The sequence below is a fragment of the Bemisia tabaci genome, chromosome 10 (genome assembly GCF_918797505.1).
Source record: "Bemisia tabaci chromosome 10, PGI_BMITA_v3".
NCBI classification, from domain to species: Eukaryota; Metazoa; Arthropoda; class Insecta; order Hemiptera; family Aleyrodidae; genus Bemisia; species Bemisia tabaci.
This window is the reverse complement of record NC_092802.1, coordinates 42,397,919-42,425,208: the sequence shown is the minus strand read 5'-3', so window position 1 is coordinate 42,425,208 and position 27,290 is coordinate 42,397,919. Positions and strand designations below refer to the sequence as shown.

At 38.5% G+C, this 27,290-nt stretch overlaps 2 protein-coding genes across 3 annotated transcripts in view; one reads left to right on the top strand and one right to left on the bottom strand.

Moving 5' to 3' along the window:
- LOC109031895 (alpha-tubulin N-acetyltransferase) overlaps positions 1-1,186 on the top strand; it is a 67,853-nt gene extending 66,667 nt beyond the window's left edge. Inside the window, exon 8 of the mRNA XM_019043716.2 lies at positions 521-1,186. Coding sequence (XP_018899261.2) covers positions 521-722 — 202 coding nt within the window. The 3' untranslated portion in view covers positions 723-1,186. The remainder of the gene's footprint in view (positions 1-520) is intronic.
- A 2,406-nt stretch (positions 1,187-3,592) lies between these two features.
- bab1 (bric a brac 1) overlaps positions 3,593-27,290 on the bottom strand; it is a 423,053-nt gene continuing 399,355 nt past the window's right edge. For both annotated transcript variants that reach the window (XM_019043711.2, XM_019043710.2), the window contains 4 exons: positions 19,495-19,761; positions 15,984-16,135; positions 14,467-14,700; positions 3,593-10,573 (listed from right to left, as the gene is read on the bottom strand). In XM_019043711.2, coding sequence (XP_018899256.2) covers positions 10,403-10,573; positions 14,467-14,700; positions 15,984-16,135; positions 19,495-19,761 — 824 coding nt within the window. In that variant the 3' untranslated portion in view covers positions 3,593-10,402. The remainder of the gene's footprint in view (positions 10,574-14,466; positions 14,701-15,983; positions 16,136-19,494; positions 19,762-27,290) is intronic.

Here is a 27,290-nt window from a genome sequence, read left to right as displayed (position 1 = left end):
GATAAGTGAACTAAAAAATGATTGAAAAACTTTCAAGGAACTGTTTCAAGGAAAACTTGTTCGAATTTTTGCACACACGGAAATGTTATCACTCAGTGCATCACAAAACGTTGCCTAACGTAACTTCTATATTGAACTCTGACAGCGCAAGACCGCGATCACATATCTCGTTTGGGGTGTCTGAAAATCTCCGCCTCTGTGTTATTTTTTTAAAAGAAAACAAATTGACATCATTCCCTGAAGTTTTTGCAGAATTTTCTTCACACAGAGAATAGAAATCATAGCAGTTTTAAAGAATTGCTGTTGAGTAGTCTTCTGTTTAAAAAATTAAGTATGACAGGAAACCTGTGACATCGCAAACTGAGTTATGTGATTGCCGACTTACACCGTCAACTTGCTCTTAAATTACACCTGAGGATATGTAAAAATTGGTTGGAAAAAATAACAAAAAAAATTTTTTAAAACAAAAAATAATGTATGACTGTCCCCAATCTAATACGCTGACTATTCCTGTTTGCAGAAAATGTTCGAAAACGATCATCCATGAAGTGAACGTTTCACCGATCGACACAGAGCCAGCCTCCTCCGAACGGAGCCTCTCGCCTGTCTCATGCGCTTCGTCGCAAGGACCCAACTCTGGCCGAGTTTCCCCAGCCTTCTCCTGTCGCTCCGATGACCCGGAGCGACTCGACCTCAAGTTCCATCACACGCACCTTTGGTAGACGCTAGCCACCACTTTCATCACTCTCTTCACATCATACTGTTACCTGCTCCAGTCTTATTTTTTCCTTTTTAATACTTTATTTTTATTATTTATTCTAGTTGTTTTTTACTTGTTGAATAGTTGAGTTCATAGGTAGGTTTATGTTTTCAGAGCCCTCCCCCCACACCCCCTTCCTGGCTGAGACAGTGATAGAATAAGAATGTCTTTGGTTTGACGCAACGGATTTTCAATTTGGGACAGTGAAGCTTTGGTGTAGTTCACTGAATTCTCAACTGAAATTTGTGTTAAGTCAGTTTTTGATTTGTATTCAAGCGCACTATCAGTGTTTCATTTCCAATGACTTCTTTTGATCCATTCTGATGATTCGTAATAAAAAAAAAGCACTATCAGTGTTTCACTTCCAATGACTTCTTTTGATCCATTCTGGTGATTCTTAATAAAAAAAAAAAAAAAAAAAAAAAATTTGGCAAAGAAAAAAAAAGATGGTAAGCATTACTGATTAAAAGTTCTAAGCAGCTGTAAGTTCAGCTAGAAGTTTTGGAACTTTAGTAAAGCTTGTAAGTTTAAATGACAGTTCAGTAGGATGCACTGAAAGATTAGTCTGAAAGTTGATTAGTTTGAAAGCTGAATCTGTACTGACGGCTCTTGAATTTTTTTGAATTCAATTAAACTATTTGGTGCGATTAAATCGTAAAAAAAGCTCAATCTGAAAGAAAATGTCCCTATCAATTCCTCGCCTTCTTCATTAGAGAGTTAACGCGATGTAATCAGTCGGAAAATGCTAACAATTAATTGAAATTCATCGCTAGTGGCATTATTCTGTAACCCCTGTGCAAAAAAGTTTAGTTTCTCTGTATCAAGTTGTGTGTTGAACAGGGTATTGTACTGGAAACAAAGCCTTATTCCATTCAATTTTTAGCTAAAATACTCTCTTCAATTTTGATATTAGTCATTAAATTCTCCTTTATTCTTACATGGTATAGACCCATTTACTTAATTTATTTTTGCATTTTTATCTTTCTCATGATCTGTTATTGAACTAACCCTGTGATCTTTAGACTATGTCCGGGCCCTAGAAACATACTCACATATGCGTGTTCATACATATATATTTGAAAATTTGGCTCATGAAAAGTTTGTAAAATGCTTACTTATTCCCTCATTGTATGCTAACAAAATTTGACTTCCTTGATTTGTATTTTCCATTAATGTTCCTTTGTATATATTTTTTGATATTTGCAGCTCTTTTTTTTAAGTTGGAGTCTCATTCATTAACTGTATCCAACTCACGATATTTATTTCTGGACTGCATTTGACGGTACTGTGTTTGTTCACATTGAAATAAAACAGAAAACATTCAGAAGAATTTTCTTTTTAATTTTTTGGGGGGTTTTCAGCACCTCCCTTTGTTACCTACTCAAATAGTAGCTGTCATAAAAAAATACAATTTATCCGTAAACTTCAACTGAATTTTTTAAAAATGAAGCTTATGAGGAGCATCAAATTTCATCCAAGAAGAATCCAAGAGAATTTCATCCAGGACTTATTTGGTTGGATTTAAGCGGAATAAGCCTACCTTCATTTCACATTGCATAATTTTCTCTCATATTTCTTTGTTTGCTAACAGAAAACTAAACTGCTGAATGCCTTCAAACATTCTTTGAATTCTCCAGATTACGAGGAATTTACTCTTTCAACTTCAAGTTCCGACTTTGCTTGGTTTTCTGTCAAATATTAGCACATAGGAGGAAATAAGGCAATGTCGCTAGTAGTCAGGCTCACTCTCATAAATAACCGGATTTGAAGGGGGAAACAACAAAACAAGAAGAAATCCAATGAACCACTAGACAAGGTACGTATTCAAGCATTCTGAAACATGTTTCTGAACCAAAATTCCTTGTAAAACACAATGCGTGTAATGATAATTAGTGAAAGTAACTCCAACGAAGATATCTATTGTTTCTTGATGTGTGAATTCAAACCTCTGGCTCAAGAAAACTCAATGGTCTACGTTAGTTAAATTGCACACTATAAATTACTATGACACTCTGCGATATGAAAATCTGGCAACCTCGATCTTGACGTTTTGGCTTAGCTAAAGCAGGTTGTTTATAGCTTGAACAACACAAGGTGGAATATGAACAGTACTTGAAGCTGTTACAGTGAGCAGTTTGACTCATGAAGAACTTTGAGTTTCTTGAGAGTGGTTAGTTCCAATTCACCGTAACCAATGTAAGATAGAAACGTTCACATCTTCGTTAGAAGTTTGTTTCAGTAATGTACGTCGTGCGAATCGTGTTCTACAGGAAATTTTGGCCAAGAAAAACGTATCAGAATGTTTAAATTCGTACCACGTCTAGTGGTCCATTGCAAATTTTGCCATCCCAGTTGCTGATTCCTTTTCAAAATCAATTGCCAGGAAGCTTCCCTGGATAAAAAAGACCACAATATCAAAAAGAGCTTCTGCACTGCTTAACTTTCCTAATATTTTAAGCTCCGAAAATCGGCAAACCTTGCCTTGTAAAATTTATCACTATTTCTCCGTTTGAATACCAGGAAAGTTAAGATGTGGGCAAGGTCTTTTCATCTTTGGTAGCTTTTGCTTAGCAGCTTCCATGGCAGCAGCCCTGATTACCTCTCAAAGATTTTGGTCACCTCTTACAGTAATTTAGAAAAGGAGTGCAGATAGGTTTGAAGCTATTTACAGACTCATTATGTCTGTCATGTTGCGTATATTGTAGTTTATTTCATGTACACCATAAAGATGACTGATTTTTAGAATTTAAAATAATTCTGATGAAATTTTCTTTTAACAAAAATTTGTAGTTTACAAAACAGGATTAGAACCCAAAATAACAGGCCAAAAAGTTTTAATATACATCATTTATTTATTTTATTTATCCATCTACGAAATATGTAGTAAAATACAGTTCTCATATAGAATAACCTAAATAAATCTAGAGAATGATAATAATTTAAAATTAATAACTTTCGAATACAGGCAACTTTTTAAAGTCATTCGACTGAACCTTACTCGATAAGACAAAAAGAAACGACCACTTTTTATCTGTTTCAGTGCATTAAACGAAATCAATTAATTTGAATTAAATTAAAATAATTGATGCAAATAATTAATTTCATCTAAATTAAATCAATTATTTGTATTAAAATTAAAGTAATTCAATCAACCAATTACTTAATTAATTACAAACATGTGTTTCCTCCACTTGCTCTGCGCACTTTTGACTTAATTGACTGAATTTGAAAGGAAGGTTCGGCTCCAAAATGAATAACTAGTTAACTTATTCAACATTTTTAATTTTTACTTATGAGAACTCATAATATGTACAGGCGAGTAACAAATTCATAACTCTTGAGTAGACAAAAAACAGGTGAAAAGAATTTCAACATCTCACGATAACCCATGAACAAACTCAAACCAAAGAGATAATTCTTTTTAAAAAATTTTGAAGGCACTTTTGTGGCTAAATTCTTACATAGGTACCTAAAATAAAAATTTGGGTTGGTAAAAATTTACTCATGGCATGGCTACAAAAATAACAGTGGGTGAGAATGTTGATGATTAGCGACAAATAAGAGATTCTGAAAAGTTTGCAGACCGTGAAATTATTAACGGTCTATTTGGACCGCGTTTAACAGAAAGGAACCAAGCCACATCAGCTATTGCCAAATTTAACTGGGCAATTTGATTTTTTAAGTGAGAATATTTGTGCGGATTCCTTTGAAAATTTTAGGGAATTTGCTTTGCGCTATAGAGAAAAGTCATTGAAATTTGCACAAAAATCTGCACAACCGTTTTCATGTATAAAATTAAATTGCCCAATTAAATTTGGCAATAGCTGATGTGGCTTGGTTCTTTCTATTAAATGGGGTCCATTTGTTAGTCTATCTATGGACTGTGCATAGTCCTTACATTGTGTCTATATACAGCCTATAGGACTGTGTAAGAATTTGCAAACAAAATGGTTATATACAGACTATGTACTGGCCTACACATGGGCTGTACATAGCCTTTACGTTGAGTCTGCATACAGTCTGCCGAACCGTGAATAGACTATGTCCTTTTGTAGACCTGATAGCTTTAATTAGGAAGGAAAGTTAAAACAGCTGCTTTCACGCAAAAGGATCACTTTTTATACATTGAACAGAGAATTATCCTCCATAGACAAGACTTTGGAGGTGAGCTAAGCTTACAATGATGTATGTTTTTTATGAAAAAAATTGAACTTATTTTTTTTCCCGTTTTTTTAATTTTTAAGAGGTCAAAGGGTGAAAAAATGAAACAAAAATCCTTGAAAAACACATAATCTGCCTTGGAGAATTATTTTTCACCACGATTTTACAAACTACCGGTCAATTGAATGAAATATTTTAGATAGAAAACAAAGGGGGTCCCATGGATTATTAAAGTCACTAAACAAGTTGAAAATGGGCCTGTTGCAAACTTTTGCTAGAGCAGAATTAAGAGTTGTTTCCTATAGATTATGCCTCAAAAATCACGATGAGCGCATCGGCAAAGTCTGAAATGCACTCATAAATTCACAATCTGCGTAAGAAATTTGCGTTTTTTTGAGCTTCCCGCTTCAAAAACGATACTACTGCACAGGTGAACATTTTGTTAGAGGAGTCGCTCCATTGTCAGCAATATTCATCATGGCTGACGCTTGCGCAGTTCCTCGCGTAATTCGAGGAGAGTTCAAGGTCAATCAAGGCGGGCGAGGAAAATATAGACGTAAACTTGCCGATTGTTATCTGGTTTAATCCTGTTCAGGTGCTATCTCGTCCTATCACACGTTTTTTGGCGGATTGGCATCGGCCATGATGAGTATTGCCGACGATGGGACGACTCCTCTAACAATGTTCACCTGTGCCGTAGTATCGTTTTTGAAGCGGGAAGCTCAAAAAACCGCAAATTTCTTACGCAGATTGTGAAGTTATGAGTGCATTTTAAACTTTGCCGATGCGCTCATCGTGATTTTTGAGGCATTATCTATAAGAAACAACTCTTAGTTTTGCTCTAGCAAAAGTTTGCAACAGGCCCATTCAGTAGTAAAATTGACCATTAACAAAGAAGCTAAGAAGCTGGTGGTTTTATTTTTACTCCTAAATTTAGTTGAAAAACCCGAGAAAAACTGTCAAAATATGCAAATCAGGGCACCTTTTCGGAATTTTTTCAAGTGAATTTACCACCTTGCACTTTATCAGTTTCTGATCTCTTTACATTTCATCAAAAACTTTCAAACCAGTACCTATCTTCTGATTTAAAGTGGCATTTGAAATTGCAGCATAAATGTAAATGATTTTTAAGAACTGAAAACAATTTTGATGCTGACTTTCTTCCAGCATGAATTTTACAAGTATTTGAACGATCAGAAAAAGAGCTTCCAAATTTGTAAGTTTTAACACTCCTTTTTTCTTCTTCTTTAGCAGTATTCTTACATTTCTTTCAGTCCAAATTTAACAGTCGTCTCTTCAAGTTCAAAGTCAACAGTATTTTTACATTTTTTTAAGTCTTTGACAATTTAAATACCTATGTATGTGGGTGACAAAACTTTGAATTGGACAATACTGGGGGCTAATTATTGAAATCGATTGGTAAAGTAAGAGACAATGGAGCGATCTTATTAGTTGAAACGGGTGGTTGTTATAGGCTAGGGAAAAAATGGTAGACTGACTTTCAGGTCTCTCAAGAGTTGCTGTCAGTTAGTCTCTTACTTAGGTAACTCCTTTTTATTATTGGAACCACCTGCTCCCACTAATAGGATAGCTCCATCTTCTCCTTGCCCTTTGTCTTTCACTTTGTTCATCAATTTCAAAGATTAGCCTGAAGATTCGCCTTGAATTCCTGGGAGACGTAATTTCTTTTCTCGGATGTGGAACTCGTGTTGTGGCTTGACATAACAACGCGAATTCGTCAACTTACGCATGACTAGACTATTGGAGTGACAAAGAGTATACGAAACAAAGCGTTCCTAACAATTCAAACTATCATTTTATTTACAAGGATAGGAACATGACAGTTGAGATGAGTCAAATGTGAGCATTGCTCATTGAAAAAAATGTGAATTCTCAGTGAAATCGCTTGCAATGATCTCTTTAAATTCCTCCATCAAAAAAAAAATATGATACATGCTCAGATTCATTCTAGGCTCATCGTGTAATAATGCTGTCAGAAAATTTACAAATTAGTCAATTGGGATATTTTTCCTTATAAACTGCACAGACTTTAATTTAACAAAGCAAAAATTTGATTTCATTTATTTAAACTAATACACTAGCTGTCAGGTAAGGATTCAAAAAAGAGCTATCTGTTCCTTCAAGCCTATATCGGCGACTGAGTTATTTACTAAATGGATATGTATTCCTTGTAGATTAGTCTTTGAACATCTTGCGAATGATCTTAGAATAATAATTAGACTTTCTCAGAGATTTGCAAGGATAATCTCGGAAGAATATAGTTGCGGTAAACAGAGGAATTAAATTTCAAAGGACACCTTCTTGCAGGTGGTAAGTCACTACCTTTTTTTGAAAAAATCACACTCGCATCTTAATTAGTAAAGGAGTAGCCAAGGGAATACAATTTGAAAATCTGATAGAGGGTTGGCAATGATTTAGGTAAGCGTGGAATTCTAAATGGTCAAGAGAAAACTTCCTTTGAATGGAAATTTAAGTAAAGAAGTATTCTTTTCAGAATTCTCTGAAGGGTATGTCTTAGAGGTATTATGATTAGGTATTTAGTATACCCTGAAGAATAGGTACTCTACATTGTACATTCTACAGATGTTTGTTTTGTGCCAGACAATGGAATCTTTCTAGACTAATTCTCAAGTAATAATTTAAAAATATTCTCTACATAAATTTCTGTAAATATTCCTTCCATACTATTCTAAATATACTCTCTGGATCATATTTGGAGAATATCTTCCGGGGTTTATTCTGTGAATATACCCTGAATAATACTCTGACAATATTTCCTGGAAAAGCGTCTGAGAGTAATCTTGAAATATTCTTCCTGGAATACAATTATTTCAAACAAACGGATTCAATATGAGGACGACAGAATGCTAATTAAGAAAGTATTGGAGTCCATATGAAACATCTGTACTGAAAATGAGTCTTAAAGCATGACTATGATAAATAAGGGGAAAAGGAAAAATTATATGTGAAAACGAACCAATACTTATCACTGAAGAAATCTACAATAACTCAAAACAGTCGGCATTGCCAACTGTGCAGATGAAAAAAGAAGACTTGTTATATGATAAACTTAATAATACAACAACAACAATAAAGAACAATATAGAATCTCAACTGAAATAAAAAATGAAAGAAAGAATGACATACAAAAAAATTTCTAGGTAAAGGAAAAGAAGTGATATCGGTTTTAATAAAAAATGAAATTTTCTGTATCCTGCAAACACTGGAGTATCCTGATGAGATGAGAATATTCTCTTTATACACTCGGTCTTCTGGCACTTAAATTTTGGCAAGTGAGTTTAAACACGATTTTTCTTGTCAGAATAATTCGTAGCACAAATCTTAACGAATTCTATGTGCATCTTTTAGAAAATATTCTAATATTCTATATTTCTATTAAGTGTACGAAATATTCCATGCCAGAATACAGGTTGTTTCCATTATTCGTTGGGCATATCCTCAGAATATTCTTTAAGGAATATTCTCAAAACATGCCCTATGGAATATTCTTGGGACATCTATGAGGAATATTCTCGGGACATCTATGAAGAATATTCCTCAGGACATCTATGGGGAATATTCCCATTCTTGACACGTTATCCGGGTAGTCTAGTGGACCGATTAAGTATGTACAATCATTGAGAACAACCTGGGAGGAATTTCTGAGGAGAGAATAAATGAGTGATACCTTATCAGCTTGAAAATCCAGGTTTCACTAGAGCTGAAATTCCCGAACAGTATGTATTTTCTATGAGTTGCAATTTTAAAACCGTACAGAATGAATATGAGATTCTAATAAGGGACATCAATTTGTGGCCGGAATAGTTATAGAGCAGATTTTTAGTTTTACTTTAATAGGTAGGTAGAAGCTAAGTTCCTTCACGCTCAGTAGATGGAATAATTTTTTTTTTCTTTTGTGAAATTGCAAAAGTTTAGAATTCCGTCGCTAACTAATTTTAAAATCCCTTTCAGACTATCTGAAAAGCATGTCCGTATATTATTCTGAAAATTCATTCAAAAATCAAACTAAAAGGTGTATTCAAAGAACTTCTTGCACCAGCCAAGAGTAGATATTATTCTAAGGACATTCTCCGGATAACATCTGAGATTATTCTAAGTATATTCCCTAGAGAGTCTTTTGAGGATATTCCCGAAAGAATCTTGAAAACTCATCATGGAGGGCTTGCAAGGAATTTCACCTATCGAAGCAGTATATTTCTTTTGCCTCTGTGTACAGAGAGGGTATTTCTCAACAATGTTCATCTACTTTTGCAGAGGCTGCAAGCAATCTTTTCAAAAGGCTTAAATATTGAATGACTTTAGGGACCGGCACAAAGAACAAAATTCTATAAAAATTACCCCATCCACTGAAAAACGCTGCGTCAAGACTAAATCTACAGGATTACAGTCAGAAACTACTTAACATCTATTTCTCGTCAAATTCTCTTCTTTTCTAGAACACCTACATAGGGAATACTGAAATACTGGTGGGATTACATCACTAGGAAATAATTAATCAACTAATTAAATGATTTAATTAATTAATTCTTACATTAACGCTCTTGTTGATTCGACTGATGCACTAACCATAAAACCTTTGCGCAGGGAACTCGAACCTTCTTGGAACATTTGGGACTGACGTGTGAAGGGATTTTAACATAATATAACATGAAACAGTGTGACATAATATTAAAAAAAATATAAATATATAATGTATAAAAAAGCTACAAGAAACCAGTTGATTATTGGAAATAGATAGCCAGATATTCGTTGCTAGTTTTAAAGGAGTGCCATTGTTGTAAGGGGGGAGGGGAGAGTGAATAGAAATGATTTTCTCTCGGTATTTTTTTTTCTCAATTCCATCGACTCAAAGTCTAAACTAAGAACTGACTGTGTCTTAGAAAACATTTCAACGAGGAGAAATTCAACACAAAACTTGGTCTCTCTCTAAACTCCGTAAGGCAAACTTATTTCACTATAATTATTACTCTTCAATCAGTTTAAAAATAAGAGGAATATAGTTTGCCATAGACTAACTATAAAATAATAGAAAAAAAGAACAGGAAACTATAAAGAAGAATTGAACTTGTTGAGATTTAGCTTTGAAAGAAAGTTGTTTTCTTCCCATGAAAGAATAAGTATAAAAATAGAGGAAAGTAATAGAACCTGTGGTTTTTTTAACTAATTGCACCTGCTAGGTAAAAAAGAAAAAAATGATTCTAAAAAAAACGAAAAAAAAAAAAAGAAATCAAACAAAAGGATAGAGGACGCATCAGTCACAAAAAAATAATTACAAAAAAAGGAAAAATAACAACTTTGGCCAATTAATGCTACTTACAATGGAATAATTTTTGCTAGACTTTGGCTCTTTGATTTAATTACTGAAGAAATTGAATTAATTTCCCCGCTCTTTCCTCTCGGAGGGAGAAACGAAAGAGTGTTTTAGAAGATGAGGAAGCCTCATTCACTTCTCTGATCTATGACTAGTGGAAGAGGCTGATCCCGATTCGAGTCCGAGGTAGGAGTACTCCTTGAGACTATATCGTCCAGTTCCTCCTGGAAAATTGGTTCTGATCTAGGGGTGGAGAAATCCGTTGGTTCGTAATTCACGCCGGTTACTCCAAGTCCAACCTGGAGAGCAAACGGTAGCAACATAAATAAAACACGTTATAAATGTCGCAGGCAAACAAAACACTCAGGCATTTGGCAAATGCTTAGGCAATAGGTACATACAAATACCTACAACAAACATTCAAATACCTACATACATACATACACCCTCCCTTACATACATGCATACATAAATTGTTAAAAGCACCAAATAAACGTATCTACCAACCATACATTCAAATACCTATTCTTTACTCCAATTGAATTTTTATTATTTTTCTAATTTTTGATAAAATAATTCATTGATCCGGTAAAAAATAATTTTCTGTAAAAGAGTGCATCATACTATAGTATTATGAACGATTTTTAGCTGATGAGCGAACATTTATCCTTAAAACAGCATAAGTATCATAATAAAGAATTTTTAAAATTTTAACATGAACACATATCGATGGTGAAACTACCAGTCCATATATCTCATTTGCGGTGTTTAAAAATCTCTACTCTCATTTTATTTTTTTGAAGGAGAACGAATCAACTTCATTCCTTGAAGTTTTTACAGAGTTTTACTCGCGCTGAGAAGAAAAATCACGGAAGTTTTCAAGAATTAACATTGGGTAGTTTTTCACTTAAAATGTGAAGTACTTATGACAGAAAATCTGCAACGTCGCAAACCAAGATACGTGGTCTGGTAGTTTCACGTCGATGTGAGATGGTGTGTGTTTTTTTTTTTTTTTCATTTTTTTTTCGGACCATTTCTCGGCAAAGAGTTGCAAAATTGTGTGAGCAGGGAAGTAAGTATTGTTGGATTGCCTTCAAAGAAAGCTGAGATTACCTTATCATTTCTACGGCTGTCATTATAAAAATAACTTAAAAGTTGAATCACTCATTACTCATTACTCCAGGCAATCTCCTGGGATACATTTTGGAATGACCTTAATTAGTTTGATGAGGGTGTGTGCTTTGAAGAAAGATAAGGAGGCATACTTCAGAAGAAACTAATTGATCAGTCAATTTCTTTTCCTCCCGGATATACTTATGTCAGATATTAAAGAAAGAAAAGAAGAAAAACAATACATAAACGGGCGTATTATAACATTCCTCAACGTCTGGGTTGGATTAATTATTAAGAACAAACGGGACTATCAGCGAGTCGCCTTTATCTAGAGTCAATTTGAACTCGGTTTTGGCTTGCAGGTGTCCAAGTCCCCTTCATAGCGACACAACTATAGAAATGGTTGTTGGGATATGTTTTACATTCAAAGTGATGAGAATTCTCCGACTTTTTCCGATTTTTCCTGACCTGAATCATGACATTTCTCTAAAATTTCTAAGTTTTTTTCATCCACGCACTTAAACTTCCAGACGCTTTGTTCTAAGTTTTGCCCTCAACCAAAATGATGAGCAGTTCCTGACCTTCTGTTTCTGTTCTTTCTGGCATCAGTAACAAAAGTTCCCCGCGTTTTCAAAGTTTTTTTTTTTTTTTTTTTTTTTTCCATAATTCATAAATTTCCTGACTTTCATCGATTGTCCATGAGAAACACGAGTTCTCAGAATTTTTGTTCAAATTTTTTATTGACCTAAATCACTTTAATTCCTGATTTATGGTTCCAGAATGTCCCTGACTAAAATCTGGGTTTCCTTACTTTTTTTCCCAAATTATCCCTGAAAAAATTAATGCAAGTTCCTAACTTTATTTTAGGCTTTGTCAAGCCATAATTACAAAAATCCCTTGTCTTTTCCAAGTTGATCCTGACCTAAGTCGTGCAATAAATTCCCTAAATTTGTGTTCCATGTTTTCCCAATATAAAACTTCCTACACTTTTTGGAAGTTTCCCTGCTCTATGAAATCTCAATTTAATTGTGAGATAAATGACATCCCTGAATTTTCGTTCAACGTTTTTTCTCAGACCTAAATCACTTTTGAACAGCATTAAGCAAAAAGGACACGAGCCACATCAACTATTGCCAAATTTAATTGGGCAATTTAATTTTTTACATGAAATGGCTGTGCGGATACTTCTGCAAATTTCAGTGAATTTTTTACATGATGCAAAGCAAATTCCTTAAAATATTCAAAAGAATCCACACAAACGTTCTCTTGTTATCAATTAAACTTCCCAATTAAATTTGGCAATAGCTGATGTGGCTCTGCTAAACGCGGTCTATTCATAGTCTTTTACCCAGATATTCCTCGACTAAAATAGGTAACAAAAATTTTTTGTACTCCCCAGTTTACCCTAAGAAGAAAAAGAAAGGAAATAACAAGAATTCTCTGACTTTAGCAAGTTTCTATCAACCCTTATCAATTCAGGGTTGCCAAAGACTTTAGAGACTGGAAGTATGCAAGATGGTTAGAAGGACATAATTGGAAATTAGTCTAAGGCAAAATTTGTTTCAGAACGTCAAACCTCTATTCAAGAAAGCAAGTACGTAAAGGTACCCTGGTAAAAATTGGCGATAAGAGCTGCGTTTCAAAATACCATAGGAATTCTTATAACCGGCTAAAGAAGGCCACAGAAAATCATATAGCTGGCTGTAGAATGCGGAGAAAATCATACGGCCGGGCTATACGAAGCGATAAAAAATTATGCAGCCGGGCTATACCTAGTTCCTATCGCTGGGCTTTACACTTCATCGCCTGGCTGTTGCTTTTTCGCCATCGATTATAAAAGGCTATAAGAAATTGTGTAGATATTTGTGTGCTTTGGAAATCATTAAGTTTGATACGGAACCACCTTAGTATTTACAAAACACACATTATATTTTCCTTTAATACATTTTTTTTCATCAATTAAAATGAGTATAATCCATACAGGATGTGCAAACATTTCAAAATCATGAGTTGAATAACGCTGACTCCGCCAGATTAAATATTAGAGCCTAACACAAAGCGGAGCGGCGATGCACATGCAGGCGCCTTCAAACCTAACAGGGATACTTCACGCATTGCGCAACGCGTGAAGTATCCCTATTAGGCTTGTAGGCGCCAATGCGCGTTCCGCGCTGGCTGCCCGCCTGTCGCGCCGCAGCGTGCCACGGCGCTTGAAGCAACTATTTCGCGACAGAGGTATATATTGCACAGTATCATACGAAACTGAAGGCGCTCTAATATATTAGGAATGGCATGCATCCATCAAAAGTACGGAGCTTTCCTCGCAAAATAAATCAAGATACTACGGCCCAAAAAGAGAGCAGTAGTCCAAAAATTCACTAAGTCCTACCATCCGTAATTAGTAACGTTTAGCATACACTTTATCGCCTGGTTGTTGCTTAATCGACACCGGCTATGAAAGGCTATAAGAAATTGTGTAGCCGGCTATTATATAGAAGCTATTGGAAATCTTACAACCGGCTGTAGGTCTATGGTATTTTGGAACAAAGATTCTACTGTCAATTTTTACCAGGGTAACTTAACGATTTTTCTCCGACATTTTTTTTAACATTTTCCCTGACATTTCCAGGTTTTCCCTGATTTTATAAAATTCTCTGATACTTTCCGGTTTCCCCGGTACTGTGGCAACCCTGTCATATGAATTCTCTGATTTTTCATTATTCTAGATTCTCCCTTGATTTCTGCCGTGCTAAGGAAGAACGCCGCATGAACATTCGAGAGTTGCCAAATTTCTCCAAATAAAACATGTATTTTTTTTGGAAAGTTATGCATATTTCTCCGTGAGATTTTCGGATATGTTAGATCAAAGTGCGAACAAAATTATCTGAAATATTCGGGAAAAAATATTCAAAATTGTTCCAGTAAGTTGGGTTTTTAGTAGGTAAAGCAAATCTGGCTAAGTACGTCTAAAGGCTCATACGGCGTTTTTCCTGAGGACGGCAGATTTCTCCTCGACTTGATGAATCTTTTTCAAGAAGCTTTGGGGGAATTGTCTGTGGATATTTTGAGGGGGGGTTACCTCTAGATTATTATTGGAAACGGGCGAGGAGGACGAGCTGTTGACAGGGCTCTGACTGGGGGTTCCGTTGGCCAGGGCCGGAAGAACGTTGGAGGCGGCCGGAGCTGCGTTGTACATCTGCTGTCTTATTTGGTTCGCACTGTGAACTGCCGCCAGGATGCTCGAGGCGTGCGAGCTCGGCGAGACTGGCGCTTCGGGTCCGTTCATGCATCCACTGTACAGCGAGAGCGGCTCCTGCTCAAACAATCCTCAAATATTATTCCACAAATTTCCACAAATGAGAAGAACGCATTCAATCAATAAGGAACAAATTCTTACAAACAAATGGACCACTAAACAAGGTACGAAGTTCAGCATTCTGATACATGTTTCTTCACCAACATTTCATGTAAAACACGATGCGCGCAACGAAAATGACCGAAATTAACTCCTTCCGAAGATATTTAATGATTCTTGATGCGTGAATTCAAACCACCCGCTCATGAAAACTCAATGCTCTACGTGATTCACATCGCGCGCTAAACGTTATCATGACAGTCTCTCCGATATAAAAATCTGGCAACCTCAATCTTGACGCTTTGGCTCAGTTATAGCAAATTGCTAATAGTTTAAACAACACATGGTGGGAAATGAACATTGCTCGATTGAGAAGCTTGCTAAAACCGTTGTAGTGAGCGATTTGACTCGCGTAGAGCTTTGAGTTTCTTGTGAGCGGGCAGTTCAAATTCTTCGTGACCAACGTGAAATAAAAACGTTAGGTAATATCTTCGTTAGGAATTGGTTTCAGTAATTTTCGTTGTGTGAATCGTGTTTTGCGTGAAATTCTGGTTAAGAAACATGTATCAGATCGCTTAAATTCGTACCTTGTCTAGTGGTTCATTCTCTCCATCCTGTTTGACACCCAGAGATAAGAATTAAGAGACCCTCCACTAGTATCTTGGCCATGGTGGAAACTTTTACTTCCGCAACTTCAGCATTCTGCTGTTGACTTACCTACATGCAGGGGCCAGTTCGGCCATGGGGGCGGGAGGGCCCCGCGGCGATTTGTTTTTCGAGTCATCGTTTTTTCCCCGGAATGTTGTAACTTTTCAATCCTTTTCCGCCGCTACAAGACCCCAAAATACTTGAAAATTTACCTCCAAGAGACATGAAAGGTCGCCTAAAGCTTATAATATATGATATACAGGGAAATGTAGTGGGCTCCTGGGGTCCCAGACGTGATGAAGGGGCCCCCGAAGAATCCTGAGAATGGGTTATTTTGAAGTTCAAATACTCTTGAATTGGACTCCAAAAATGCTTAAAATTGCGTTTAAAAAGTGTGAAATGTTCAAAATTTTTCCAGGGGAAGGCCCCCGAACGACAGGAGGGGCCCCCAAATGTAGGTCGCCTCCTAACTTTTCGACTGCCCGTCCGCACCTGCCTACATGGTTGCTGCTCAACAACGTGTTGGCAGTTGAAAAGCATTTGAAAGAAGATACCTGAATAAATATTTTTATCAAAAATTAGAGGATACTCACCGGATACCTATTGTAAGACTGTGTGGTCGGTTCGTCCCTCATGAGTTGCGGGTCCTTGAACACGACGGCTGCGATAACTTTCTGAATGTGTTTTTCCGGCCAGTATCCCAGTAATATTCTTTGCGGTCTTCCACGCCCTTTCGGTCTAAGATCTGGAATCAGGGAAGAAGACATATATTTTTGGTCAATAAATCCCAGAAATTCTAATTGGACATGGCGATTCCCTGTCGGTCATTTGGAGACCCAATTTTTTGGAATCAGCGATTCGCAAATTGGCACTGACTTCTATAATTGGTGACCATTAAGAACGACAAACTATTACGTGCCAACAATTTTGGTCAAATTTTGACCCTCATTTCAATTTCATGGCAAGGGCATACTTATTAATCTTCGAAATTTGTGTCGTGTCATTTTTGAAAATCAAAGAAAACACTTCGTGGGGAATTGGAAGAAATCAGTTCTTGGATGGAAAAATGTTAAACATACTTAGATGTACGGCGAGAGCAATTTTCCGTCACCAATCATTAAATCGTACAGAATATTTGGAATGAGTTAAATCAATTCCGTGGAAATCATAATCCTTCCAAAATCAACGATTCGATTTCCCATAGCGGCAGGACGCATAGCACAGGGCGCACAAACATCATTAAACCTAATGGATCCTCAATTTTTGAATTCCATATCCGTATCACTGAACTCTCCTCACCTTCATTAGGACGGTAAGGTAAGTGTTTCAACGCGTAGGATCTAATTTTGCCCAAAGGGTCAAAATGAAAGGGAACAGCGATTCTTGCGACAGAACGAAGATTCTAGAAAGGATCGACCGTGGTTTCCTTTGAATTCGACCGGTTGGGCAAAAGAAGCTCCTGCATAGTGAAATAGGTGCTGAACCATTCCAACTGAAGGATGAAAGCAGAAAGATGAAGGCAGGGCCGGATTTAGGGGGTGGCCACAAGGGCCGCGGCCCATGGCAGCAAATTTTGCAATTTTTTTTTAAAAAGTCTGTATAAAAAAAAAATCGGATTCGGAAAAAAAATTACAAACGAGAAAAGGCGACAAAATCTCTCATTTCCTGAGAGTACAGTAATTTCTAATTTTGTCATCTTTCGGTGATTCGTGAGACAGCACCTTAGTCGAGTTAAGAGAGAAACCAAACACGCAATTTGGCCTGGAGCGGCGCGGCGCGGCGCAGACAGCAATGATGACGAGGACTTGAGATGAAAAGGAGAAGCCCTCGGCGCGCCGCCGGTCAGCATTACAAGACTCCATGAATACTTCACGCATTGCGTCAAACGTAGTGCGGTCAGCAGCGGTCGACGTGAGACGCATAGCGCCTACAAGACTGCATGAATACTTCACGCATTACGCCAAACACAGTGCGGTCAGCGCGACGCACGGTGGATCGAGTCAATGGTAGCGGTCGGTCATCGCGCATCACGCGTCTTATTTTCTCTGATTACAGAGATTTCCCGCCCTTACGATAAAGCAAATTACCCTCACCTAGTGTATTTTTCGTCGTAGATTCCATTCTTGATCAAATTTCAGTCGAATAAGGAGTTTTAATACGATTTTGACACACTTTTTCGTGACTATTGAAAATGGGATCCTTGATAGCTTATTTTTCACGTTACTTTCGGCGAATGGGACCGTAAGCGTCTTACATAAAGAATAATTTTGCAGAACTTGACTCAAAGACATTACTTGAGGAGTGACGGGAGGCGGCTGATTCACAGGCCCCTCACCACGAAGGTTGCCATATTTCTTTCATTTTCTGCTGACATCGTTTTTTGTTCATGTTAATTGGTTTCTCGCAATTGCATACAGACGCATATACGAGACATTCTGATAATGTTCATTTTTCTTTTCTTTTCCTCCAGCCAGTCATTAGACGTTTTCATTTTTATGAACCCCCTACTCTTTCAGTTATTCAACAAATATGCATATTTCAAAAAATAGATCAATACATTAACGAAATAAAAAAAGAGAGATGTATGTTCTGTAGCTTCTTTTTATCGAGTCATCCTGGAAGATTATTCTATAGGTCAGCTGGTGTTCCGTTTTTAGGCAACCATCTCAAAACCTTGCTCCCCGGGCTTTTTCCCATTCCTTTTGGTCCCCAAAAGACAATTCTGAAGTTTCAGCACCATAGCTGAAGTCTACACTTTCCCCCAAAGCGATAAAAATTTTGGAAGCAATTTCATTGGTTTAAATGGGAAGAAAATAGGCCGATTTGCGGAACTACGTTTTTCGGTTGTAAAATGCGCCGAAATGATTTCAAACCTAACCATCTCTTGGGAAGTCGTCCAGAGGCCTATTTTAAATGAGAAAATTCCACTTTTGACCCAGAGATGGGGGGAGGGTGAGTCACGGCGCAGTTAGTTTGGAGGCGCTGCGCGCAGCAAAATGATAGCATTTCACAGTTTTTGATCAACCTCAAAACAGGCCCTCCGAAGCTGAGGAGGCTAATATATCTCATAAATTGTAATAAAATAACGTACAAGAGTTTTTTTCCATACCTTCAGAACTATTTTCGACCATTTACACTGTTGCCAAAATTTACTCGAAACTGGAAGGAAATTAGTATTTATCATGTTCTGCACCGCTTCGTCCCTATCTAACGGCGAGTAAAGTCTCCTATACATACACTCTGTGCCAAACTGGGCAATTCTTGTTCAACTTTATAACAGCTGTATGCAGATTTTTCTGTGCCGAATCGGGTCATTTCCCCCCGCGCCTTCCTCGATTCTGTGTGCCGAAACGTCTCCTTTCTTTTTTGCCGAATTGGGATAAATTTGCCGAAATGGGTTGCGCTCGCTCTTAACAATCGCGCTGTAGATCCTCGGGGTTGACGTTGTCGGACTGGGGTCGATTAATTATGAGGGCTTTTTTTTTTATCGCGGATCAGGGTGGATCGCAGTGGAACGCACTGGATCGGAATCCTGAGCGATCCGGACCGTTCATACACCGCAATCACACGCTGAATGTGGGAGCTGAATGTGGCTTGAATGTGGAAGTCATCGGCCCGATGCCTGAATTTTGCGCGTGACGCGCAAAATTCAGCAACGATTCTCAGCAACCATCGGACCAATTTTGAATTTGTCTGAACTATTCGAGTAGATTTAATACACATCTGGATGAAAATAACTCGAATTTGCTAAATTTCAGCCGTTGGGCGATGACTGTTGACTTCCACATTCAGCTGCTAAATTCAGCGTCTGATTGCGGCACAAGTGTTCCAAGTGATAAAAAAATCCAAACTTGGAATGTGGTTCGATTTGTTATTGTTTTGATTTTTTGGGGACGGCAACTTCCTCGCATTAGGTTAGGATCACAGTGGATCGCGAGCTCGCCCCACCTTGGAAGAGCGATCCAGCGTTCCACCCTGATCCACCTGGAACGCTTGGATCACGCTGAGGAACGGAATAAAAAAATACGGATGTTCATGGCGATCCACCGCGTTGCACCGCGATGCGCATAAAAAAAGCCCTATGGAGAATGGGGAGGTACGTACCTGCGCTGCCGTCGGCGGAGGGTCCAAGCATGTTGTGGACGCGGTTGGCGTAGAGGACGAAGGTCGGGTAGGGAATGTCGAACTTGCGGGCGGCCTGCGAGAGGGAGAGCCCCTGGTTGAGCACGGACATGATCGCCTCGGCCATCGTCTCCGAGCGCCACGTCTTCAGCGGCCCGCGCTCTCGGAACCGGAGGTTGTTCATCACGAATTGGTTCGAGCGGAAGCTGCTCTGCCACCACGACTGCAACTGCTCCTGGTAAGAAGTTTCTGCAAAAACCCAGAGAAAACCCAAATCAAACACACGTCGACAACCCGCAAATACAAACTAACATGTAGAATAATTACAAGTGTAACACGTAATCATGACAGTCATGTTGACGCTCCGGCTATCCCTTCATGGCCCGATACCCCGATGGGCTTTGTTGCCTCCTTCTCCCCATCTACTTCTTCCCCTATTAGAGCTAAGCAGAGACAAGAGACCCTCCACTGGCCTCCTAGCGACAGGTGGAAGCTTTTACTTTCGGGGTTTCAACAATTCCTTCTGGACAATTATTAGGGAGCAACAGTCATCACAATAGTTTCGGCTGTTGACTTACCTACATGGTCGATGATGAGCTTCGGATGACGTCATGAGCCAAACAACTTTCCCAAACGTTGGCCATTTTCGGCTTGTTTGCAAAACGAAACTGCCAACACGTTGTTGAACATCAACCATGTAGGTAAGTCAACAGTAGAATGCTCAAGTCCTGAAAGTAAAAGCTTCCACCATGGCCAAGATACTAGTGGAGGGTCTCTTGTCTCTGGAGCTAAGGCGGATAAAGAATGGTGGTCGCTAGAGTGCCTTTATAGACAGAGTATGGCCATTTCTGTGCCGGTTTTTCATTGGTCGCGAGAGAATAGGCTAAACAATGTTCTTACGGCCGTGAATAAACAAACAAAATGGCTGTTGTCAGCAAGCAAGTTTGAGGATACGAGTTTTTCCTTGTAACAGTTAACAAGGGGCAAAACCGTTCGCGTCGGAATCACAGGGTTAAGCTAATATCTACCCCTATCTGATTGGTTTATCAGATTTAAGCTGCGCATTGCTCTTCTGGCTTAGTGAAAACAATGCAGACACACTAATCAACAAGACACCTTACCCCTTCAATGCACAATATCATTTCGTACATACACGAAAGATACGAGTATTGGCAATTTTTAAATTTTAATTTTTAATTTTGACCTAAAAGAGTCTTTGTAGAAGAACAAAAAATTCCCTTGAAAGAGGAGAATAAAACGCTAGGGTTACACTGCGGTTATATCCGTTTTATAGTCCATATAGATGATACAAGAAGGAATCATAAGAGAGGAAAAAAATAAAAAGACACAGTAACAAAATTAGAGCACTTTTGTTTTAAATTGTAGAAGAACCACTTATGAAAAGAAAATGCATGAACAAGTATAAATACAACGCAAAGGAAGAATTAAAAAATTAGAAACACAGTAAAGGAAGAAATAGACCATCACTAAGACCGAAGAGAAACTCAATATTATTAACGTCTACGAATGGTTCCCACTATATGATTGGCAATAAAATAGGTGCAGAAAAAGGGTTTCATAGTTAAGAGACAGGACATTCTGAAAAAATTCTACAAGATCATGAAAGTGAAAAATAATCGTTCAAATAAGACTTCTAAGTGTCTAACAATAACAATTAAAATGTAGGTATATTAAAGAGAAACATGCTTCATTGTGATGAAAATATTGAGCAGAGAGATAAGAAGTTACCCTCCAGGATGATAATGTTAAATACGTTCAAAATTATGGGAGATGTGCTAATAACTCAAAAGGAAACTTGACCATTCTCAAATGAAATTCGATGAAATTCAGTGAAATTCAGAAAACGGAGGTAACTCTCGCTTTGGGGCATTGCAGACTTCCGATCATATTTAGACCACGTTGTGCAATTAGGAACTACAATTTCTGGCTTTTTAGTAAAGTTTAGACAAAAGAAAAGTTTAAAAACCACGTAGGTACCATTAATTTCCCTATGCGCATACGTTCTTTAACGGATGGGCCTGAAATTGTGGTTCCTAGTTGCAAAGTGTAGTCTAATTTTATTTTCTACTTGGAAAACTACTAAGCGTTATTTCTTGAAAACTTCCATTTCTTTCCTCTCTGTATGAAGAATATTCTCTGAAATTTTCAAATCATGTAGTTTGTTTGGTATCCTTCTAAAAAATAAACTGGGAGCGGAGATTTTGAAACGCAGCAACCGAGACACGGATTTCAGCAGTTTCACTGTGCTGCCGTGCTAAGGAAGAACGCCGTGTGAACCTTCAAGCGTTGCCAAATTTCCTTTGATAAAACACGAATTTCCTGGCGAACTTATGAATTATTTTCCTTCCAACTTTTCAGATAATTTTGTTCGCAATTTCATCTACAGTTCCTGAAACTTCAAGTAAAAATATTAATAACATTCCTCAAAAATAAACATTTTATCGGAGGAAATTTGGCAACTCTCGAATGCTCATACGGCGTTCTTCCTTAGGACGGCAGTGTGGAAATGCTCGACGTTGGTTATGATTCTCCCAAGTTAACATCACAATTTTCCTCCACGTGGCGAGGCGTGAATGATCGATTATCGATATCCTCATTTTAAGCTATGGTAAATAATCGATTATTGAGGTGTTGATTTTTGTTGCAAACACCCTGTTTATTGATCCTATTCTATAGATTTATATGGCAGATCAATAGATATATCGCAATGCACGCCATGCCACTGAATTCAAATGAATGATGATCAGTCGATTATCGTATTGGAATCGATTATCCATGGAGAATTTAAATCAAGGGAAAACATATTGCCAACTTTGAAGAGCCGCCACGAACTATTTTATTTTGGATCGATTACAAATTGAGAGGTGGTAAAGTTCCTTAGAGTTACAAGGTTACCTGACAATAAGTTTCCGGACTCTAAACACTGAAACTAGTAAACACACACAAAATTTTATTAGCTTTGGTGAAAAACTGACTGTATAACAAGTGGACACGAGTAAAAACTAGAAATAAAATTACGTATAAAAACATGAAATCCACAAGAAAAAATCAGGAGATGAAAAGAAAATTAGTAACACGGCACAATACGTAAAATTTACAAGATGCGGCATGATCCCATTGCCACGTTCGTTTCAAAATAACTGAAATAAACTGAAAACGGATAACTCTTGACAATAATATGCAACAGCAAATGACAGGGCTACGCACTTGAACCTCTTTTCTTCGGGTATGAACCAGACTGCATTTTGGAGCTAGGAACTACAATTTCTAGCTCAGTTCAGAAACAACGTCCGTACCATTAATTTCCCTGTGCATATGAGTGCTTTTACAGATAAGCCAGCAATTGTAGTTCCGCCTTGCAAAGTGTGGCCGATTATTCCTCTATCCACTACATTCTGCCGTGATGGGGAGAAACCCCGTGTAAGCCTCCAGACGTTGCAAAATTTCCTTTCACCATACGAAAATTTTCGAGAAAATTTGAGAATATTTTTCTCCCGATTTTTCAGAGAATTCTGTTCACAATTTGGCCTAAAAAGTCTGAAAATTTTAAAGAAAAATATTCTTAACTCTCCTCAAGAATAAATATTTTTAGAGAGGAAATCAGGCAACGTCGGCATGTTCGAAAGGCGTTCCTCCTCAACATGGCAATATTCAGCGTTTAACTCGGATCGTTGAATCCCGAACCAGACTCCTTATGCACTTAAGTATTTTAACGGATGACCCAGAAAAAGTAGCTCCTAATTGAAAAAGTTAGTCCACATGGACAGCGCTGATGTTTTTTCAGATTTCAAGTTTCAAGATTTTCCGGATTCCCAGTCTTCATCATAAAATTCCCTGACTTCTTCCTGATCTGAAAAAATTCCCGAGCAATATCCGGTTCCAGACCTGTAGGCACCCCTGTTCGCGATAAGTTCACGATCGAGGAAATTTCCAGTTTTCAAGAAAGCGGTTAAAATTATTAAGGACTATTAAAAAAACAAACTCACGTGCACAAAATAATTTTAATTTCATGCACGTATGTTTTTTAACTAGTTTTTGATAATTTTAATCATTTTAGTCCAGTGCAGTCCGTGTCACGTGTTTTATTTTTGAGAGAGCTATTGCGGGTTTTTTAAATGGGGGGGGGGGGGGGGGGGTCGTATTCATCATAGTTTCTTGAACTAGAGTGCCTGCATAGCGAGAGTATAGACAGATCGTTTCACGGAGGGCTTAGGGCCCAAAAAGGGCTAAGGACCCAAAAAGGGCTTAGGACCCAAAAAGGACAGCGAACCTTCTGACACACAAAATGTCACTGACACTCTTCAGATTCCACCCGATGTCCTCCAAATTCCCGAAATTGTCTGCTATTTTCGCAATTTTCACGGAATTCCGGGGCTTCTCGTCAGTCTGACCGGTAGTCATATCAAATTTGACGATCTTCAGCACTAAATCCGGGCGCATTTCGGAATTTTTTCCCGGAAGTTTAAGAAATCGGAATGAATTCCGAGAACCCCGGAATCTTAGGTAGAACACAATGGCAGCACATCCAGCGTGCGACGAGGAGCCTGCTAGAGGCGCTCTCTAAACGGTACAATTCTGCCGTGCTAAGGAAGAACGCCGTATCAACTATCAGGCGTTGCCAAATTTCCTTTGACAAAACACAAATTTTCTGGTAAACTTATGGATATTTTCCTCCCCATTTTTCAGATAATTTGATTCGCAATTTTACCTAAAGATTCTGAAAATTCAAAGAAAAAATATTCATAACTTTCCCAAAAAATAAACGTTTTATCGAAGGAAATTTGGCAACTCTCGAATGCTCATACGGCGTTCTTCCTTTAGCACGGCAGAATGGGACAAGTGTGTAGATGCTACGGTGCACAGTGGATCGAGTCAAATAGAGAGGTCTGGCATGAAATTTTTGACTAAAACTGCAAATTTTAATGTTTATTATGTCACATTTTAAACTTTAAGGGGTGCTAGTAGTAGAAAATCCCGCGAGGAAACCAATGGATTCACTTTTGGAACCTCACAGTTTCGTATAAACGGAGTTATAAGCGTTTAAAGTTTCCACATTTTGTCCGAGCTCCCCAATTGACTCGATCCATTGTGCTCCGGCCCGATGCGAGTTTGAAAAAATTAATTAAAGACCCAACCTCATTTTTGTCTCGATGGAATTACATTCGACGCACGAGCCTCTAATTACCGCCTGACGTCACCCAATTGGACGTATTTCTGTCAAACGGAACTAAGTGCATCAAGACATGAGCCTTGAGACCCATAAGAATATATGCATTACAGGGCTCACGTCACAATGCACGTAGTTCCGTTTGATAGAAATACGTACAATTGATGCAATGCAGGATCCGACCCGCACCGCACCGCTCGCTCGGGGCCCTTATCGTCGTCTCGCTTCTTTCTTCCCCCGACGACCGCGCCAGTATCCACGCTCTTCTAACCCGGATCATAATATTAACGTCAACATTCTAGGAATAGACTTAACCAGCGAGCTGATTACTGAAATTGACATAGATCAAGCATATAGACAAAGAAAACGGCGCGACCCTGTAGGTGCATAGGCGGCTCTAGGAGGGAGGGGGGCGTAGGCGTAGGGGCGTGCGCCCCTCTCGTTCGCCCGAGAAAAATGAGTAAGAGAAAGGAAAAAAGGAGAAAACGGAGGAAAGGAGAAGGAAGGATACTTATATTCGGTACTTATTCATGAAAAAATTGAGTCCAACTGCATATCAGATGCTTTAAATTTTCGAAAATATTCTAGGGGAGCCCTTCGGAACCCCCTACACCCCCCCCCCCCCGGTTTGAGGTGTCTGGATCCGTCTATGTATTCTGCCGTGCTAAGGAAAACCGCCGTATGGACCTTAAGGCGTTGCCAGATTTCGATTGATAAAACACGAATTTCCTGGTAAACTTATGAATATTTTTCTTCCAGTTTTTCGGATAATATTGTTCCCAATTTCACCTGAAGTCACCTGATTAAAAAAAATCGGATTCAGAAAGAACATTACAAACGAGGAAAGGCGACAAAATCTCTCATTTCCTGAGAGTATAGTAATTTCTAATTTTGTCGTTTTTCGGCGATTCAAGAGACAGCACATTTAATCAGTCGAGTTAAGATAGAAACCAAACACGCAAATTGGCCTGGAGTGGCGCCGCGCAGAGAGCAATGATGACGAAGACTTGAGATGAAAAGGAGAAGCCCTCGGCGCGGAGGTCGACATGTAACACACATTAGCGCCTACAAGACTGCATGAATACTTCACGCATTGCGTTAAACACAGTGCGTTCAGCGCAGCAGCGGTCGGCGTGAAACGCACAGCGCCTACAAGACTGTAGGAATACTTCACGCATTGCATAGTGCGGTCAGCGAGGCGAGGCGCGGCGCGGCGGTGGAACTCAAAATTGTTAAACCACATTTACGTTTGTTCTTTCATAATTTTTTCGTTGTGCGTCCTTGTCCACACAGAGATAGGTTTACGGAACTTAACTTTCGAGCAAAGTTCCGTGAACTTTTGCTACTAGTGTTAACACGGCTTTCGGAAAAAATGTGTCCAACACGAGTAAAAGCGTCTTATGCACCCCTCTTCCTCCGGCACCTTCACTTGATGGTTTTTATTGATGTTTCAAAACGAATGAGAAGGGGGCTAGTCTACATATAGCAACCGCTCATTTCAACCAATAAGATCGCTCTCTTTTCTCTTTGTCTCCTCTGTCTATCGCTTTGTCTATCAATTTCAATAATCGGCCCACCATTCGGCGTTCCTACGTTCAATTCTACGAGTGCCACGATGATAGAGCTGGATAAAGGACTAGCGACGATGAACACGGAAAATTAATGGACGACGACGCTCCGAAGAAGGAGGACCTTCCTTTATGGGACGCCCCATAAAACCCTTAATTGCGCGCCCGAAAATAAAAGCCGAGTATGTTTTAATTGCATCGGGACACAGCAAAAAATTAATGGAGGGGACAAAAAAGACGAGGGAAAACAATCGTCATAATTGACGCATTAACAGACGCCCCCACCCCCCCTTCCGACACCCGCCCCACAGCGACGAGTTTTGGTAGAATACAGGGTGTTGCACGCTTAACGGGCCGCACTACAGTTGCGTCCTCCAGGGCTCGAAATATGACGTTTTTCTACATACGTAGTTTTTAGACAGTTCCCCTCTTCAATATTTGATAGTCTCATCATGCACTTTTCCCCAAGGAAAAATCGGGGAATCATAATTTTCTGTCTGGAATTTTGAATCACGTACCAAAGCTCAAGTACATTAATGAACATAATTTAACGGTGAATTCATGGATACTGCGAAAAAATCGAGATCTCGAGTTTCAGCAAGATTTTGAGTGGGTCTCAAGGGGGCTTCGGATTCATAGGGGCAAATTGACTACAAAGCCGATGAAGGAGCAATGGAACCACATTTTGCAATGAGGAACCACTATTTCTTGCTCATTTTAGAAACAACATATATGCCATTGGTTTCCCTATGCAGAAAGGTGCTTTTATAGAGGAGCTAGAGATAGTGGTTCCTTATTGCAAAATGCAATCCAACGGTCAGGCCACCATGCATCGGGTGTAAAACACACTCGTAAATCAGTAAGAAGACTTCTCCCCCCCCCCCCCCTCGATGCTTGGAATTTGAGAAATTCGCGAATTTAAAAGGCCAAAATACCTGCAAAGCTTTTTACCCTGTATAAAGTCAATTGCGGTTCTCCTTTAGGTACTTCTGAAAAGAATTTTGTGGCCAAAAGAAAAAATC